The 20,174-nt window shown below is 37.1% G+C and overlaps 2 protein-coding genes across 9 annotated transcripts in view; one reads left to right on the forward strand and one right to left on the reverse strand.

Annotated features, from left to right (window-relative positions):
* cadm2a (cell adhesion molecule 2a) overlaps window positions 1-20,174 on the reverse strand; it is a 476,687-nt gene that overhangs the window by 189,679 nt on the left and 266,834 nt on the right. The window lies entirely within an intron of this gene.
* On the forward strand, window positions 474-20,173 carry LOC308683276 (C-type lectin domain family 10 member A-like). Of its 3 annotated transcripts, XM_081353646.1 has the most exons (7): window positions 474-608; window positions 947-1,025; window positions 1,121-1,308; window positions 1,428-1,664; window positions 2,092-2,237; window positions 2,305-2,411; window positions 2,580-2,818. In XM_081353646.1, exons 3-7 carry the CDS (start codon window positions 1,152-1,154, stop codon window positions 2,704-2,706), a joined length of 774 nt encoding a protein of 257 aa, XP_081209772.1. In that variant the 5' UTR covers window positions 474-608; window positions 947-1,025; window positions 1,121-1,151; the 3' UTR covers window positions 2,707-2,818. The 3 variants fall into 3 exon arrangements, with proteins under 3 accessions (XP_081209772.1, XP_081209770.1, XP_081209771.1); XM_081353644.1 differs by lacking the exons at window positions 474-608; window positions 947-1,025; window positions 1,121-1,308; ... (2 more) ...; window positions 2,305-2,411; window positions 2,580-2,818 and adding exons at window positions 6,562-6,736; window positions 8,312-8,807; window positions 13,369-13,620; ... (1 more) ...; window positions 18,008-18,114; window positions 18,213-20,173; XM_081353645.1 differs by lacking the exons at window positions 474-608; window positions 947-1,025; window positions 1,121-1,308; ... (2 more) ...; window positions 2,305-2,411; window positions 2,580-2,818 and adding exons at window positions 13,142-13,297; window positions 13,369-13,620; window positions 13,798-13,925; window positions 18,008-18,114; window positions 18,213-20,173.

Here is a 20,174-nt window from a genome sequence, read left to right on the forward strand (position 1 = left end):
CTTCACCGCAACTGGCATCAACCCTAAAAACACTGTTAAAATCTTAACTGAAACCTGTATATTATTTAACATGTCTTAAAACCCCCACATAATATAATTTGTTATCTCTTTCCCCCCTGCTCTATATTGACTTTTTTTTTTACTCGTGTAACATGCCTGTCCTTTGTAATGTATAAAGAAGGCAGCCAATCACCTCAAACGCCTTTCACAACAGGAAACACTGACAACCTATAACCTAGTGCATTTCACCCCACTTGTATATTTAAATACACAAACATATCTATCAAGAGATAATATTTCACAAGATGGATAATATTCACTGAGACTTTTTACAATCCACTTTAATAAAACACTAAAAACATGCTTGATTTGTATTGTCTTTTATGAAACTTATCAATGTTGATTAAACATGCAGCGTGCAACAGGAAGTAAACCAGACCACTATGTCTGTAAGCTTCAGGAAGATGAAAAATGATGACCGACATTATTAGCAGTGTAAAGTGACATCACATGCGTCATTGTGTTGAAAGCTTCAAGTGCATGCTGATGAAACTACTGAAAAGTACAAAGGACGGAAAACCATGAACCCCAAATGAGATTGCATGAAGGTATGATGCATCATTTTAAATGGTTTTGTTTTACATTTAAGAAATATGTAAAATCAGTAAAACAATATGCATTTACAAAAATTGTAAAATTTATATAAGAATTTTGTCTTGTTTTAAGGATGTTTAGATATTTTTACTGGAAAACAATAAAAAACAAGCACGTTTCAAGAAAATTTTTGTCTTGTATCAGCAGAAATCAGCTAAAAACCAACTTTGTTTGAGCATATTAAGTTCATTTGAATTGATAAACATGTTTTGGACAGAAATCACCATATATAAAAAAAGTTTGGATGTTCATGCACATAAAAAAGACAAAATAATAATAATAATTTCCCTAGTTTATGCTGGTGCTGTGCCATTTACAAAGTATCCTGATGAAACTGTTGAAACTGGGAAATGAAGGAGGAAAAACATTCAGTAATTTTACCTATTTTGACCTCATTAACTGAAATTTCAAACTTTTTACTCTCACCTCTTGGAAACTTAAAACTTTAATTTTCCTACATTCATAGTGTCAAAATCCATTCTCTCTAAATCAATGATATGAATGCTGCTGGGAAACTGAAGATGGCCAGAGAAGATAGTGATGAGATGACCATGGTTATATTTGCTAGTACAGATACTATAGACCTACCACATGACCTTAGAACAAAGTTAGATGACATAATCCATCCCGAAGAGGAACAGAGACAACAATTACGTAAGATTGGGTGCTTAAATGCGCATCTGAAAGTATCATCTTATTTTTATTATATACTTTGTTTCCTTTATATCTCTGCTGTTGTAAATGGAAAATAAATCAAATCAATTCATTTTCAGGAAGTGACTCTGATGAGGAAAAAAGCTACAAGACCACCGTGCTGTGTTTGGGGCTGTTGTGTGTTCTTCTGCTGGTGGCCGTCACAGTACTGTGTATAAAGTTCACAAAGGAAAACAACATGTTCCAATCTGAGAAAGAGGCAAACTATTGTCTAAGTCTGAGTAAAAACTTGACAGAAGAGAGAGAAGAGTTAAGGAAGGACTTGGTGAAACTCCAGGCCAGGCTTTATGAATACGGTAATCATTCTATAGAATTCCACAAACTTAAAATGTGCACACAGTCATTTTTTCTTAACCAATAATAATAATTTTTTTTAAGAAAGTTTAAAAAAATAAGTTTTACACGTAAAGATTGTTACCTGAAAACAATGGCTGCGTCCGAAAAGTTAAGCAGCTGACTTGTTGCATCGCTGCCTATTCAGGAAATGACTTTGCAGGTGTTTAAGTACCTCACAAAATAGATTTGTCAGACTTCTGAGGCAGCGTAATGATTTAATTTTTCAGCTTTCGGGCATAGCCTATATGGCTAGTGCAACAAAAACAAAAATTACAGTCTGCTCCTTATTAAAGTAAATAGAAAAGGATGGAAATGAAAGAAAATTATTTATTTACAATTAATTAGTTGATTTTTCAGGTTTAAAGAGCTAATATCTAACATTAACAGATCAGCGCTTTGACAACCCTAAATGGATAACGCACAACTTCAGTTCCTACTACATTTCCTCCGAGTGGAAGAACTGGACTGACAGCAGACAAGACTGCTTGAAGAGAGGAGCACATCTGATCATCATAAACAACAGAGAGGAACAAGTGAGTGAGAGATTGTGTTTGAATCTGAAAACTGTTTATGATCTATATGGATAATATTTCATTTTAGGAATTTATCAGAACGGTTACCAGTGGAAATATTGTCTGGATTGGTCTGACTGACAGTGATGAAGAGGGAGTCTGGAAGTGGGTTGATGGCACCACACTGAACTCTGGGTGAGCAGCTTGTTCATACTATTGTTTGTGGAAAAGTGTGGATAATCTAAACCATAAACTCTTCTCAAGCAAAATCAAAAACAGTTTCTTGCATTAACTTCCAACATTTAATCACTTGAGCCACATATATTATATGACACAAACTGTAATGCTAATCTGTTGTTATAGGGTTTGGGAGCCTGGGGAGCCCAACAACAAAATAGATGAGGACTGTGCTGTGTCACTCTTTGATTGGGCTGATTATCCATGTAATCACACCTTTGTATGGATTTGTGAGAAAGATTTAGAGGTTTAATGAAACTGTCAAAGCATCAAATTCTGTACATTCAAAGCAATGCAGTAACCAAAGGTAGTTTCAACCAAACCAAACATGATGGTTTGATGATATTAAAACAATCGGAAAATCTAATTTTGCACTCATTTGTCAATTATATCTCTTGTGTGTAATGTTTCTTTATTTCTACTTCTATATTATAGTGTAAAATAATATTTTGATAGCGTTAAGCGTTAAGATATTTTAGCAACACTTTCAGTTCTGACGAATATTAGTTCCCTACTATTTGGATCAGTTTTAAAATACTCCAACCACTTCAATATACAGTAGGGCTGTACTCAACCAAAGAAAATCTTGGTCGACTGAAGTCGAATTATGAATTAGCTGCGCACTGTGCGCAGTACTTGGTAGCCTTGTTGTCCGCCTAAATTAATTATAAATAAACATAAAAAACTAGTAGGCTATTTGCAGTATTAAATCGTTTTTGACGTAATTAATTTGCACTGAAATGAGTCTGACACACAAGTCTGTCGGCTCTGGCAGCGTTGCATCACGTGCACCTGCGCAATATCAGAGCCTATGATTTCCGAAAATAGTACTATGTTGTCAACTAGTGATATCATGACAAGGACTTTTGAGGAATATGTAACATAATTTAGACAATTGTTTCTGTCATATGTATTATAATAACTGACAGACACTATAATTTCAGCCGCTCTGTGCAGCTCGCACAGAGTGAGGCTGTACCTATTTTTTACAGTCTATGGGCTGAACATAGGAGCTCAGCTTCGCGGCTGAGACACGAATAGACTATTAACTTAAAGCTTTTACTCTTAAACACAAAAGGCACGTCCACTTTAATAAAAAAATAATATTTATTAAACAAACCAGATCAAGTAATATTCAGCAAACCTTCTAGTAGCCTACTTTCTTCAATCTGTCCGTCTTCTCCAGTGAGTTGGGCTAATCCAAAAGAAGTGAAAACAAGGGGTGTGTTCTGAAGACAGACTGTTACCTGTGAAACAGGGGTGCTCTGAAAACAACCCCATTAGCAATTAGTGCTTTCCACCTGATGAAATGAACGCGGCAAAACTGATGAAATGAAAGCGGCAAAACTGATTACCGGTAAATGAACGCGACAAAACTAATGAAATGAACGCGGCAAAAAATCGACCAATCAGAATTTTGGTCGAGCCCGAACGTATCGACCAAATAATCGACTAATCGACTGGGAGAATACAGCCCTAATATACAGGTACTGTCACAAGCTGACTGAATGTTGCTGCACCCTTGACATACAAAATAAAGGTTCCAAACGGGTGATTTCTCATCGATGCAACAGAAGAACTATATTTGGTTCCCCAAAAAAACCTTTCAGGCAACAGTTCTTAAAATTCGAAAGAACCTTCGTCAGCTATAAACAACCTTTTGTTTAATAGAAAAGCTCCATAGATTTTAAAGGTACTTCAAGGAACCATCGATGCCGATACAGAACTTTTATTTTTAAGAGTGTACCTCGACATTCTATGATAAACTCGGACACAACTGGCACCTTATAAAATTAGAGTGTCAAAAGCAGAAGAGTTCAGAGCAGATCGACCGGCGGACCGCAGCGGTGGCCCGTTTGACTGCCCGGAGGGCGAGATCTGTGGTGCACCACAACTCAGCCACAACGCCTGGGGTTAGACCCTGACCCTGGTCCAAGTCCCTCAGCAGATCAGCCTGGTACACCTGCAACACAGCCATCGTGTGCAGCGCAGCACCAGCCTGACCCATCGCCGCGTATGCCCTGCCATTTTGACGTGAGATGGTTTTCAGAGGTCTAGATTCAATGTCTCCCCCACTGAAAGATAGCTCGCAAATGTCTCTTCAATAGGGGGCATTGACACATACCCGTGTCAATGTCACTGAGGAGTCTCAGTCTCAGAGGAGTACAGGTTCTTCCACGCCTCAGCATGGAGGTGAGGAAGGAATGGAAGGCTCACGGGAGCTGGTGGATTCTGGCCAGCGAGAAAGCGATCGCCAAGTCTTCCACGAGCGGCTTCCCCTCTGGCGCGCTGCCATGGCAACTCAAGCCTGGCGGTGGCGCGCTCCATCACCTCCACCAACTCAGGATATGCGGGGCAGGGGGGCTGGGTGGGTTCAGCCATTCCAGCATCTTCACTCCAACAGCCTCCTCCTGCTCATCCTGGCTCAAAGTCAGCAAAGCACTGGCCGCTGGACCAGAGGACCTGGTATGACGATGCATCCTCGCCCAGCAGCTCACCCTCGTCAGCCGCCGAGCGTGAGAGGTTTACACCTCTCTCAAACTCGCCAGGGAGCTCCATCTGAGATCACCAATGATCTCAGTCTCCTCTCCACCTCAGCGCGAGCAGGATCGGAACCATGGGGTGCAAATGATTGTCCCTCCTCCCTCAACAAGAAGGACAGACGAGAGCGGAGCCCTCTGATAGATAAACACTCACAGTTTGTGCACACAGCCCCCTAAAGGGCTGAGCGCGCGTGCTCCTCACCCAAACAAAACACGCACAGGTCATGAGTGTCACCTGGTGTAAGATATCTCTTACATGGGTCAGCACACTTCCTGAAATGCTTGTCGCTTGCCATGATAAAATATCTCACTTCACAGTACCAGCAAAAAAGACAAAAAGAAGGTGACATGTTCTCTAGGCACCCTCTTATACTTCCTGGCCGCACTGGCGGTGACGTCATGGCTGTCGCCGGCTAATACGATTGCCGTGATTATACAGTACTTCAGTCATCAGTCAAATGTGTCTCAGGACACAGTGTGAGTTCCCTTTTGAAAGGGAACTATAGTTTTATACAATTGATTATATAGGCTGAAGCCTCGAAAGCAAGATCGTTCCCTTTACAATCACTAAAACGCTGTCGATTTGTCAGTGTATCGCGATCTCACAAAGTTCCATTATGATCAGTGAAGCTGCCAACAATGTACAATAAATCTCTCACTTGCATCGTGTTTACACTTTGTTTGTTAATGAGAGGTTTTCGCGAGACTGCATATCTCAGCATCACTGAATAAAAACTCTGTTTTAAGCGGTGCAACTTTGACTAACTTAAAAACCTCTGATTGTTCAAGAAATCAACAACTATGTGTGTGATTGGCTACATTGCTCACCGCAGAAAAAAACACGTTGAAAATAGCTAGATTAATTTGATGTTCTCCAGAGCGCAAACACAAATGCATGGGAGCATTTGCCAAATCCGTTTTGACAATATATTATTACATTATCAGCTGAGGGCGCTATTGCTTGAGTACCCGTAGAACCCGTAGAACCTGTCAACTCGTAGAACTGGGACTGGCTAAAGCTGTGTGTAAACAAGGCATGGCTGCAGAGTGTTGCTCTGAAGTTGCTCCGAAGGAGAGAAATTCTTCGGTACAGAAACAGAATTGATTACGTCGGCGCTTATCTATACAACGCAGGCTACTATAATAATTTAACCGCTGGGCTCGTTACCAGGTTTCGTCACGTGTTCCATTACATTGGTGGAGCAAAAATAGACAAAGTAGGCCTAACTGGCAATACTGTGTCTAAAATGCAAGTTCCTCAGTATTAACTTCTTGTTTTTTCAACTGTTGTTTGAACATGCAGATTCTATAAGCAAATATTTTATAATATATTCAATTTACAACCTGTCACTCACAACGATCCAGCCAACATTTGTACTTTTTCAAGAAGCTGTTTCACATAAATAGATATAGATATAGATCACAAAAAGAAGAAAAGACTATCGCAACATCTGTTTCATGCCAACTTTAAGGATCTGATGCAAGTTTTCACACATTTTGTTTGTTTGCCAATAGTGTTCAAAATAAGACGAGTGTTGACTACTTAAACACACACGAACAAAATCATTCAATGTTTGACGGTTAAAGAGCAGACATTTTTGATGGTATATGATGTGATCGAGACTGAGTCTGAGGGAATGAAGATACAGTAGTAGATTATGGTGGAAATGAGAGTGCAGATTGTGTGAGAGATCATGACTTCAGGACAGAGATGAACACACTAACCACTTTAGTGTACAGGTAATTATATTCATTTCTTTGATAAAAAACAAACAAACAAAAAAAATCACAGTTTACACATTCAGCCATTTTTTCTATGGTGTTTCTGTGAAGATCAGAAACTCAAGAGCAGCTCCAGCGTGTTTAGAGCTTCTTTGTGTTCTTCTGATACCATTTGTGTTCTTCTGATACCATTATAGAATTTTAAGTTAAAGTTACAGACATTAACTGACCATGTGTGTATGTTTTTTGAATAATCATTACCCTTAGTCGTCCTCCTCATGAATGAAAAAACATAAAAAAATATGTTTACTCAAGTTAGGATGGTCATAATTTAAGGATTGTTAAAGGGATTGTTCACCCAAAAATTCAAATTAGCCCATGATTTACTCACCCTAAAGCCATACTAGGTGTATATGATATTTACACTAATAATTATGATGTTTAATTGATATTCAAAATAATGAATGAAAATGAGTGAATAAATTCAGACACTGAGTGGGCTAGAAGGGCTGTGGATGTCGTCATCAGCCAAATCTCATGGGTTTCTCTAGCTCTAAAAGTTGATTGTACGTCGGTTGTACATCGGTTGCCATTGTGGCGCATAATGGAATTAAATGAGTGTCCTCGATATGTCCACTATGGTTTTGGACACCACTACAAATTCCTCTCCCCTCAAATAGTGCACTATAAGGGGCGACACAGTAAGTGTAATCTTTATCCATCTAATCAAGGATTCATTCAGGAACGAAACGGTTTATTATGAGAAGCGGAACGGTTTAGTCTGTATTGGCTTTATTTGGACCTACTTTTGTTGGCAGAGAAAAAATAGACAAAGTAAAAGTGTCCAAAATGTAAGTTCCACATTGTTAACTTATAGGTCAACTGTTGTTTAAACATGTTTGAATGCCTGTATATGATGTTAATCTTGAACATTAGCTATAATGCGTGAGTATGATCTTTTTATCATAGTTTAAAGGCTGTCATTTATTTTGTGAGAAGTGCTGATGCAATTATCATTTCTGGCACTTCTGTATCTGTCTAGTGCTGTGTGAACAGTAATAATGGCAAGAGACATACTGAACATCATTGACGTGTTCAGGAAGTGACTTCAGGAAGTTGCAGGGCAGCTGCAGTGTTGTTGTTGCTGCGTTCTTCAAAACATCTAGCAAATGAGAATGACTTGGTCAGTCAAGATGGTGATGACAGAGGAATGTTTATTAACATCCTTCAAATTCTTCAGTGTTTCTATCAATTCTATACACAAATTGTTATATTATAAGGTTTATTAAATGATTTATAAGACATACTAAATGCACATCCACAAGCGCACCCACCCACGCACACAACATAGTGTAAAAGTGAGGTTTTAGTATAATTATACAGTTTAAAATGTCTGTATTGCAAAATAGTGATAGTCCGATTTTTTTTATAAACGTGTATAGATGTTCTTTACAGATGTTCAAAACTTAAACTCACCATGAAATCAAAATTGACATTTTTTATTTATTATAAATTATTTATTCACACACATCTTTTTTTAATGCATATGTCCTCATAATCTTTAATCAAAATAACTTCCCCTCCCTCTTGCAGTGACATCTCTTTTTTTCTCTGATGATGTGTTTACTGGCGCGAGGGCGGGACAACCTGTCACTCCCATGACATCACAGCAATAGCAAACCACAACCATCCAATCAATTCCAGATGGACAAATCATCATTTTCTAGCTTGAGAAGCCGTTTCACTTGGATATACATCACAAAAGAAGTAGAAAAGACTATCGCAACTACTGTATGACAACTGATCTAATGTCACATGTTTTTGTTTTCACATGTTGACCACAATTTTTTTTTTTTTGTCTGACTTCTTAAACTCATCTACACAGGAAACAAGGGAAAATTTTGTCTAAAGTTTCACAGTTAAAGAGAAGAAATGTTTGTTAATATTTATGATGATGTGATCAGTGAGTCTAAGGGAATGAAGACAGATAGAGAGGAGATGACGGTAGAAATCTATGAGAGTGCAGATTGTGTGAGAGATCATGACTTCAGGACAGAGACAAACACACACCAACCGCTTCAGCGTACAGGTGAGTACATTGATTTTTTTTATTTTTTATAAAAACATCAGAGTTTGCACCTTCAGCCATTTAACATCATATCTCTGGTGTTCAGGAAGAGATTGTGTGAAGTTGCCATGCTCTTCTGATGCTATGATAGGATTTTAAGTTAAAATTAGACAATAACTAACCATTAGTCAATGTTTTTTTGGATAATCGCTAAACCTTCTCATAAAGGAGCAAATATGTTTACTCCATAAATGTGATATCTGAAATGATTTTATTAACTGACCTGTGCACTGTTAACCTTAAACACTGAAGCACAGCGTCAGTCCATTGCTTGCCCTTTATCAATGTAGATAAGATGAGGTCAGGTGTATTAGAGTGTCTGCTCAAATCAGAAAAAGAATTACAGAGAAACATCCAGCATTAGTGTGGTGTTATCATAACTGTTTCATGGAGGACCTGAGGCCTTCAAAGAAATGTTCATGAGAATGCTGCTGTATCTTTGCGTTGGTGGAGAAACAGTAAAACCACAGACCATAACCAGTTGTTTCAGTCTCACCTTTACCGGCATAGTGCTTTTAGTTACAATCATCAGCTTCTGTGGTACACAAAAAGGCAATGTTTTGAAGATTTCAAAACATGGGCACTTGAGAATTCAAGCTTGAAAAAGGACACAAAAGCACCATTAAAGATATCATAAAATATTACCACATAACTCTGGGGTTTATTCCAAGTCTTTAGTAATCCTACAATAGCTTTGCCCAAAGTCAAACTGAAATGTGAGTTTTAATTTATTGATAATGTTCTCCTGTGAGCTGTTAAACGCTGCAACTGAATCAGAAACAGAATGACACAACACAAGGAAGCTTGATTTCAATCTTTGAAATAAATTGAAAAAAGTAGCACAAATCAATAGAATAAAGATACAAATAAAGAGAAATAAAGAGAAAAGATTTTTAGGTCTAACACTAGTGTTCAGAAATACTACAGAAACTGAATAAAGAAATCAACTGTAAAATAAAACTGGATAGTCTTTTAGTCCTGTATAAATGACATACATAGGCGATTAATCATGATTCCTTACATCTTTATCGCTATCTTTTGTTGTTTTATCAACACAAATGACAGACACATAGTAGGCTGCTGTCACTTTAAAAGCTAGTGCACGGATCCATTTTACTGTTTTCATTTTGTTGAAGCGTGTTTTCTAGGGATGTGGAGTATCACGGAGTACATGTGATCACGAATTTAAAAGTGAAAGTAAAACACGAGCTCCCTGATGCACGCAAATTAGGCTACATACAACAGCCTGTCTCCCAATACAAACCTATCTCTGGACTGTGTGGTTGTGGCTCTGGTCTCTGCTTTGGTTTCTGTTTGCACTTTGAATATTTAGAGAGTACTTTGATTATGGTTGCACTAGCACTTATTGTTTGCACTTAATAAGACTGTTTATTTTTCTTATTTAAACTGTTTTTATTTTACTGTTTAATTTGTGGAAAATTCAATTAGGAGGTCTTCAATTAGAAGTAATACCTTTTACAGTGCTTGTATATTGTTGTCTTTCAATGCATTTGATAATTCATACTCATAAAGTAGAGCTGAAATAACATTCATTACAAGATTATTAGTTAAAACATTTCAAAATGCACATTTAGACTATTTTTACAGTCATGAAATTTGTCATTGAGGATTCCTATAAAATAGTTCTCGTGAACAATGTCGTGTCTCGTCTCGTCTCGTGAGATAAGTGCCTCGTCACACCCCTAGTGTTTTCTCAGGTTACTGATGTACTTACACCGGTTTATGCACAATTGTAACCTAATTTTCCTAGCATGCACATTAAGGAAATTATATTTTATTTAAGAACAACTTTTACAAAAGTTAATGCACTTTAAAAAGTGAATGTCATTTCATTTCAAACGATGCAATGCTTGATTTGGTTTATATTTGCTTATTGTGCTCGCTTGCACCCTCTTGTGGGCATAAGAGACAATACAGTGCTTTTTTCCTGTAACATAAGTATTGCCTTTAGAATTCGAATTTTGCTAATATCTAAGAAAGAAATTTGAAAAGAGCTTTTCAGCCATTTTGACAGCCTACTGCGAAGGAGCACTTATTAGCTACAGTATTTTCACTCCCTAATATCTATTTTTTCATATTCACTCCCTAATATCTATTTTGTTGAATATCTATATTTTTTTGCTGTTGAATTAATATTAAGACATTATGAATGCTAATAATTATTTTTTTTTTATTTTTTTTTGTTATTATTATTATTATTATTGAGCTCAGTGCTTTATTGTCAGCCCCACAGTGCTACCAAACACTTTCTGTAGAATTTAGTGGCTCCGGTGCTGCTGCCCTCAAATGTAAGTCTGGAATGGAGCCCTGTGAACTTTTAAATAAAACTGCACATTGTAATTTCTGTAAGTTAAGTCTATTACCAAGGTATTTGTCGGTAATACAGTCAAAAATCAAGGTACTGATTCTTGAAGCACACACACACACACACACACACACACACACACACACACACACACACACACACACACACACACACACACACACACGGAAGAATAAGACACATACAGGAAAGATAGCCAAGACAGGAGCGATGGCAACAAACTCACTTGTGCCATCTTTGATCGAAAAAGGCACATAAACACTTTAATCACATATTTATTCCACTCTGACAAAGTGCGCATGTGCATTTTTGGGGAGCTTAAGAAACTGAGTTCATGTTGACAACGTTGCACGACATGAATATATTGATGTCAAAAAAAAGAAATCTAGACGCACCCTAGCGGCAGCAAAATTAATTTTGCAGCCAGTGTGGTCTAGCAACTCTCCATTGACTTTCGAGCTGGAAAAACCAAACTCTAGTCAGGCCAATCACATCGTGTATAGAGTCGGTGGGCGGGCTTAACATAATGACTGCAGAGTTGCGACAGTTCCGTTTGAATTCCCTGCTACTTAAAAACAAAGATTGACGGCTGCTGCTGCCAAACAGCGATCTTTTGAATCGGCTTTGGCCGCGACTCTGGAGGACTTGGAGTTAAGCTTTTCTTTGAGAAAAGAGCAAAGAACGGCACTTAAGTCATTTAAAAAAAAGGAAAATGTGTTCAGAGTTTTGCCGACCGGATACGGCAAAAGTTTAATATACCAACTAGCCTTCTTCGTTGCTCTGGTTGGTTGTAGTGCTATCCTATTGCGTGCAGAGGAATTTTGAGAAACAACCGTTTATCCCGCCCCTCGGATTGAGCCGTGCCAATGGTGAGTTGCCAGACCTAACATCTTGATGTAGGTCTGGCTTGCCAGGCTAGAATTAATCATTAAAAAATCACGATCTCGATTCAAACACCCACGTGATTTCATTCCTAAATGACTACGATTCTGCTATGTGTATTACGGTGTGTGTCCACTGGCGCGTAGCGAGCGTGAAGCTCAACTTCCATAGGAATGAATTGCGTCAGTGGACACGCGACGCCTGTTTCACATCGCAAGCATCAGCGGAGTTCAATTATCATTATCATTATCATTAATTATCATTAACGATAATGTGTGGTTGAAAAGACTGTTTGTGAAGTGCTGTTTCATACTGTACATTATTTATATTGTATAGAATTACGCTAGGTGGTGGCAACAAGTGTTTGTCATTAAATCTTCCATTTAAAAGATTTATTCATAGACGCTGATTAATCCAATAACAATAGGCCTTTATGACTGAGAAACTGACTCCATTCAAATTATTATTTTTAATTATTTCATTCACATTAATATATTTTTCAAATAGACTAAAGCAATGAACATTTTGTCAGAACCACTAGTTTGCATGTTAGCCTACTTTTATTTTTTTTTAGTTTTTTTTAGAATCATGGGAGAATTGCAATCTCCATTTTACACACACACACACAACAAATCTTAATTCTCAATTTATCCAGAATTGTGCAGCTCTAATTGCTTCATTGAAAAAATTCAAACGAATTTGTGTGCACTGGAAGAGTTTGGCCACACATACCGTCATTCACATACCGGTTCGTCATTTGTGCTGTGCACTGGGATATGTAAATAATGTAAATGTGAAACTTAAACTTTCTACCGAATTTGAGGTGTATTACTGATTGTACATACTCATCGAAAGTGTCATTCTGTATCAGCCTCATTTTGTTAGAGATCAGTAGCTGATCTCTATCTTCTGTGTAGTTTGTGCAAATCAGAAAACACACTACCACAACAGTGCCCTTTGTTATGAAAATTAATATTAACAGACAGGATGTCACATGCTCTTGTCCTGTGACGTACTTTGCCACACATTGCCCACATGTCCTAAAATTTGAGTCTCAAAAGCAGAGAACTACAGAGTACAAATGCACACAGACAGTTGTCGTCATTTACCTCCATGGCTAAGCAAGCAAACATGTCTCAAATGCCTGTTTATGGAAATATAAACACTGCTGGATCGAGGGGTATGAACGGAAAAACAGAGAGAAACCAATCACCTCAACACACAGGTACAAATACAAACACGTTCTGAAGTTTTAAGAAATTAAGAAACATTTATTTTCATGTCTGCCATTTTCAGGAAGTGATTCTGTGAGGAACAGAAGCTCCAGAGCAGCTGCAGTGTGTTTGGTGTTGCTGTGTGTTCTTCTGCTGACTGCAGTCATAGTGCTGTGTGTTCACATCCATACAAAGAGCACAAACTACACAGAAGAGAGAGATCAGCTACTAACCAACAATACCAACCTGATAGAAGAGAGAGATCAGCTACTAACCAAGATCAACAACCTCACAGAAGAGAGAGACCAGCTAAGAAATAATCTTCAGAGTTGTGGTAAAGTTTCTATGTAGTTATTTGCTATACATCTATACTTTTTTTTAAAGCATGAGTTGGGTTGCGCTCTCAGTAACTTTCAGGGTTCATAATCTATGAGTTTACTATCTGTTATAAGTTACTGATAGGTGAGTGTAATGGGAATAAAAAGCTAACTGCTAAACTGGTTGTTTACAGATGGATGGACTTACTATAAATCCAGTCTTTACTACATGTCGAATGAGAAGAAGAGCTGGACTGAGAGCAGAAGATACTGTACAGAGAGAGGAGCAGATCTGATCATCATAAACAACAGAGAAGAACAAGTGAGTGTGAGAAGAATAATGTGTGTGTGTGTGTGTGTGTGTGTGTGTGTGTGTGTGTGTGTGTGTGTGTGTGTGTGTTTTATAAGTAAAAGTGCAGCTGTTTTAATTTGGGCTTCTATGTTTCATGGCAGGTAAAACTAAAACAATTGCAACTTTTTGTATATACTGTGGAAATATAACTAATATGTAGTTATAGGGTAAGTGGTGCTTGTATACATCTTGTTCTATTCCAGGTACAATAAAAATGCATAAACACAATCTGATATCACTTACTCTGAAACCTTTATTTGAAAAACAACTTTTTTTTACAGATTTACAACATTCATTTAAAACTTTTTTTTATTTCTTTTTTTCTTAAAACAACATATAATTTCATTTCAAATGCTAAAGTCCTGACAGAAAGTAGCCGGTTTTGTCCCCATTTTATTTTTTCGCTTGCTTGGCTTCTCTTGTTCCTTTTCTTTTTCTTTTTTTCCACTGATTAAAGGTGCAGTCTGGAAGAATGACAACTAGTGGTGGAAATAGTTACTGCAGTCAAATTCAAAATATCGGAGATATTATATATCATATATTATATAAATATATTATATATTATTATATAAATATCTGAGTCTGCTCCTCAGACTGGCCGGCGCTCACACGGGTTGCCAGTTTCAGCACACGCAACAGGAACGAGCGCAATGGACAATGAAAATTGCCATTTGGCGTGCAGTATCACAGACCAAAACAAAAACAAACATTCCAGCCTGGAAACACACATTTCAAAGTAAAATAACTGGCTGTAGAAGTGTTTTTCAGAGAAACGAGTATGTGAACTTAGCATGTTTCCACAATATGTGCAAACATATAATGGTATTTTTATGCTTTAGTAGAATGAAAAAGTTACATACAGCACCTTTAATCTTAAAAAGGAATCCCATGTCTCTTGCTATTCTGTATTATGTATTAAACCCAGAAATGTTCTCACCATTTAATCATCTTTTACCCTCATGCCATCCAAGATGGATATAGCTTGCTTTCTTCAGATGAACACAAATGAAGGTTTTTAGAAAAAGAAATAATCTCTGGGAAATTCCAATAAAAATAAATTAAATTATTAAATAATGTCAAATAAAACTTTAGCATTTGATAAGAAATGTTGTATTCTCAGTGGAAATACATATAATGCAAGCTTATGGGTTCCTAAAAGTTGAAGCATCAAACAGCCCACACACCAATAAAGACGGTAATCCATACGACTCCAATGAATTAGAGGTCTGCAAGACTGTATGAAATATTGTTATATGGATAATATTCTAAACATTATACATTGCCTACGCAATACGTGATTACGACACGCGTGCAATGCTTTAGCATACAGGTGACAGTCGACCATGCAGAGCATCAGGGAGAAGTTGAAGAGGAGTTACTAAAGTTCCCAATGCTTCAGGAAAAGCTGCATTTTAGACGAGTTTTGATTTGATTACAACAAACAATGAGCTTGAAATCTTCAACAGTGGATGTTATTCTTTTTCTTCACAACACTCGTGAATAAACAGTAAATGATGACCAATGTACATGTAGCATAACGTCACTCAGTTGAACTGAGTTTTTTAAAAATGTTTTAATTATTATTGTTGTTATAACGTTAGCCAGTTGGCCAAGAGTTCTTTGAAACATTGTTCTTCAGTAAAGTAACTTAACATAAAAAAAAAAAGATTTTTTTTTTTTTTTAAATCTTATTTACTTTTTTGCTCCTGGATCACATAGCTTGGCTATATAATATTCTCTACAGCATGCTTATGCTTCTCTGTAATGGACAGTCAGTATTAATATTTGTGGGCATTATTGTCAGTGGTGGTAGTTATGTTTGAGGCCTATAATAAAAGTTTTCCTCTTAGTAGCGTGTGTGTGTGTGTGTGTGTGTGTGTGTGTGTGTGTGTGTGTGTGTGTGTGTGTTTGTAGCAGAGACAGCGGGCATCAGTGAGAGCTTAAAGTGATATTGATGTTGGTCTCGTCTCAGACTGGATCGGGTTAGGACTTGAACAACACAGGCCAGGGTTGGGTTAGGGCTGGATTTTTTGGCCCGAGCAGGGCTCTACAATGAATGAATCAATGTCTTCTGAAGTGAAACGATAATTGTTTGTCACCTGCACGTGAATGTGAGGGTTGAGTTCAAGTTTGACGTAAATGAAACGCGTGACAAAAGCATGCAGAGAAACTCAAGATAAAAGTCTTGAGGAAGTCGGATGCCGTCAGATTTTTAAAACAAAAATGACAAAATACAAACAATAACAGATAATAACAAAGAGAAAAATTGCAAGAAACCAAGAATGACTGTTCTACTGTATGCAAATTAGAATCAAATAGGTGAAATGATAAAGTTCTTTGGCGTAGCCCCCCTCCGTAATCCAGATCCGGAGGGTAGCAGACACTTGCAGTTCCTGCCTGAAGATGAAGGCAGGGGCAGAGTCTACCTCCGATGGATGGACAGGGACCGACCTGGTGGTGGTGGGGAAAATGGGAGTGAACGCCGGCGTCAGTTTCTCCGAACGTAGTAACCTGACTTATAACCGGACTATACTCCACGTCCAGACATTTGAGTCTTTCCAGTAGATCTTGCGCTAGAGGTCCCATTTCTTGCGTGAGTTTCCCAGCGCGTTTAGGTCAAGCTTATGTTTACATCAAATGTGAACTGGACTCTCATGCACGTGCTGGTGACAGTTAGCGGGAAGCGAAAAGATGATTAAAGTACGAGAACATTTTTGGGTGTACTTTATTTTCTTTAAATACACTGGCGAATATAGAATAGCAAGAGACATGGGATTCCTTCTTAAGATTCATCATTGGAAATAATGGGAAAGAAGAAGAGGAACAAGAGGAGGAAGAAGCCAAGTAAGAGAAATTAAAAAAGGGACAAAACGTGCTACTTTCTTTGGTATTTTTTAGGAAAAGTTGATTTAAAAAAAAAAAGTTTTAAATGAATAAGAAGTGTAAAAATCTGTTTTGGTTTCAGAGTGAGTGAATTAATTTTATTGTAGTTACTATTTAACTTCATGAAACAAGAGGGTATCAAGCACCATTTTCATTTACAGCCCATGGATATCACACTTACCCTGTTACTTCATGGAACAAGTGTATATTTTCCCGGTAATTAAACAAATAGTAGTAGTAATAATAGTAGAAAAAGTACCCCTTAGTTCTAAAATACCTAAGGCATCTTTACACTTTATCTTTAAAAAGCCACACAGAAACCAAATCTGAAGCGGCATAAAATCACAAAATTTGTATTTACACATGAATTAAAATCACAGGAATCAATGTTTTGGACATTCTTATTTTAAAACTACAGTTTTAACAAAGTGTTATAAATAAATAATTGAATAAAAAGAAAGAAAGACGTGAAAGAATAAATTATGAAGTATTGCACAGAGTAGATCACCGCAGGAATAAAAGAGGTTGAAAGGTTTTTTTTCAAAGATCCAGAAAGCATGAACAATTCTGCTAGCGTTAGCTTTTCAGGCAGGACAGCAGATTTCACTGTTGTGTGGGGGTGAAATATCGTCCTCAAGGAGATGATTTTTGGAATATAATATATCAATGCACAATTACAGTGACGCCAAATAAGCATTTACTGTATCTGAGAGAAATGTAGCAGCGCGTTGACTGTTATTTCGGTGGTTTGCTTCACTATGTGAGTACAAGACTCTTGTTGACTGCCATTTTTTTTTTATTTGGCTTAAACAATATTGAGCTTGGCCTATATGTTTTGTCTCCCTCTTGATTCTCGCACCACTTGAGCTGACAGGTTGCTTTAGGTTGTCATGACAATGACGTAGTTTAGGGCGGCACAAGTTTGCGTTCATTTACACTGAATCAAAACAGTAGCAGTCGCCTTTGATACTAAGGGGCTGAGGAGGGTGAGACCCAGCATATTTTAAGTCTGTTTTTATGTATCATTGTGTCTTTACACAGAATTATGAGCAGACACAGAGCCGCTTTAGAGCAGCCTTAACTCGGCTGTGTCTTTACAGTATAAATAATGTGTTAATTTTCCCTTTATTCCCTAAATTTTACATATTGCAACTGTTTCATCTGTTCAGGATTTTGTGAAGAACATGACTGGTTCTGCTATAGTCTTGATTGGTCTGACTGACAGTGATGTGGAGAACACATGGAAATGGGTTGATGGAAGCACACTGACCTCTGAGTGAGAAAACACTGAAATGATTATTATCTAATAAAGGATTCTTACAGTCAGTATCATATCACAGAAAGCAGCACTGAACATCTAATGCTGATCTGTAGTTTCAGCTTCTGGGCTTCTGAAGAGCCTAATGGAGGTAGAAGAGAGAACTGTGTCGTGACTCTGGCTGTGCCTACAGTGCCAGGGTGGGGTAATTTAGTAGGGTGGCTTGATGTTGAATGTACTGAAGCTTTTCAATTGATATGTGAGAAGAGAATTTCACAACTCACACTGCCATAGGAACATCACACACCTTTTTTGATGCAAGTTTAACAGAACAAAACTTTTTTTAAAAATGTATTATTATCTGAAGCAGTGTTTCTCAACCTTGTTCCTGAGGACACTCTCACCAGCACATTTTGAATGTCTCCTTTGTCAGACACCTATTTCACCTGTTTCTTGTAAAGAGCTGATGAGTTGTATAAAGTCTAAATAGAGAAAATTTGATTGATGTTTTGACAGCTTTTTGTTTTATTGTTATTCTGTAATAAACTAAATTTAATATAAAACAGATTTTTGTTTTGAATACACACATCTACTCATTCAATATTATTAAAAAATTATAAAAAAAAATCAATCACAAAAAAGCACATTTTATGTATGACAGAACACACATGGAAAGTGGAAATTATTTAGTAACCAAAATAAAAAAATAAAACAGAATAATGTCAAAGATTAAGTTGGACAAAATTTTACATATTTATAAATTGTCTAGTTACACTAACGTGTGTTCACACTTGTAGTTCGGTTTACTTGGTTCTTTTGGTCTGGACCAAAAAAAAGAAAGAAAGATACATTTATTCCTGGTTTGCTTAGTGTTTACACTATCATGTTTAACACCAAACCCATGTAGCGTCTGGACCAATCAGACACACACAAATTATTCATTTATTTAATGAATAATCCAGCAAACTCACTCTCCCAACTAAGGCCTGTGAAACTTCCCCCAAAAACTAACATCCCAAATGAAGCTAAAACACTGGCAGGACGCGGTGTCTTGTTACAGGACACACTGAGACTGATAAAAGAGTTTTACGATCCAATGGAATGTCCAGAAAGCTGTGAATCTCACTTAAATTCTGGCAGAGGAGGAGAAATAAACCCTGTAATCCTATATATTCTATATATAACCACTTGAGAAATGTGTAAACATGTATCTAATTTTCCCATCTCATGATTTTCTTTTATGTGGTGTGGCTTTTGTATTCTTGTAAACTCTATTGGGTTAATGTTTCAGACTTTGCATATTATGGTAAACCAAAATCATTTGTGTGGCATGTTTGGACTCTAAAAATACAATCTTCGTCTACGATTTGTAAATCTACATTACGTTTTGCTAACTTTGTGACGCATTAGTATTATAAGCATCTTAAAGATTCTAGTGTTAAACATCCAATCAGATTATGTTCAAAGACAATGGTCGTAAAAGAATTTCCCTCCAAAGGAAAATCCTCTCATAGAAGGTGTTACTTCTTCACACTTTAAAAACCCAAGATCAGCTTTTAGCTCTCTCTCTTACTCCTGTACTGGAATGCTGACGTGAAGAAGATGCTGAACTAGAAGTTTCTAAGGACCACCAAGCTTGTGCCAGGCTGCGGCCTTGTCTTTCCATTCACCAAAGATACTCTGAAAACCACTGGTTCTCTCTCATCAAGACCACATCCTTATATACATTAATACATATATTTTTACATTACATTTAAAAAATGCACGTCTTTCTCTCTTCAACACCAGAATCATTTTTGCCAGTACTACTACGTTTTCAGTAGTTAAAAAAAAAAAAAAAAAAGATTGTTTAACCATTTAAACCCAAAGTGTACAGCCGGTGGCAGTTTACTGTTTGTCCTCTATGTATACTTTGTACTATGTACTGAAATGTGTCAAAAACATAACACAATTCAGTGTTACGGACGGACGGATGGATGGTCAATCCAATAAATACATTTCCAGACAGAGGTATAGATGGATTCACACTGTAGTGCAAGTAAGAAATTTAAATTATATTGATATAAAAGTTAACTTAC

The sequence above is a fragment of the Scardinius erythrophthalmus genome (genome assembly GCF_964197995.2).
Source record: "Scardinius erythrophthalmus genome assembly, chromosome: 23".
In the NCBI taxonomy this organism is placed as follows: domain Eukaryota; kingdom Metazoa; phylum Chordata; class Actinopteri; order Cypriniformes; family Leuciscidae; genus Scardinius; species Scardinius erythrophthalmus.

Bases quoted from the DNA above. Each gene is read 5' to 3' on its own strand.
- LOC308683276 (XM_081353644.1), top strand. From the start codon at position 8,651: ATGTTTGTTAATATTTATGATGATGTGATCAGTGAGTCTAAGGGAATG. The intron at 13,621-13,797 runs GTAAAGTTTCTA...GGTTGTTTACAG, and splicing joins AAATAATCTTCAGAGTTGTG to ATGGATGGACTTACTATAAA. The intron at 18,115-18,212 runs GTGAGAAAACAC...GCTGATCTGTAG, and splicing joins GGAAGCACACTGACCTCTGA to TTTCAGCTTCTGGGCTTCTG.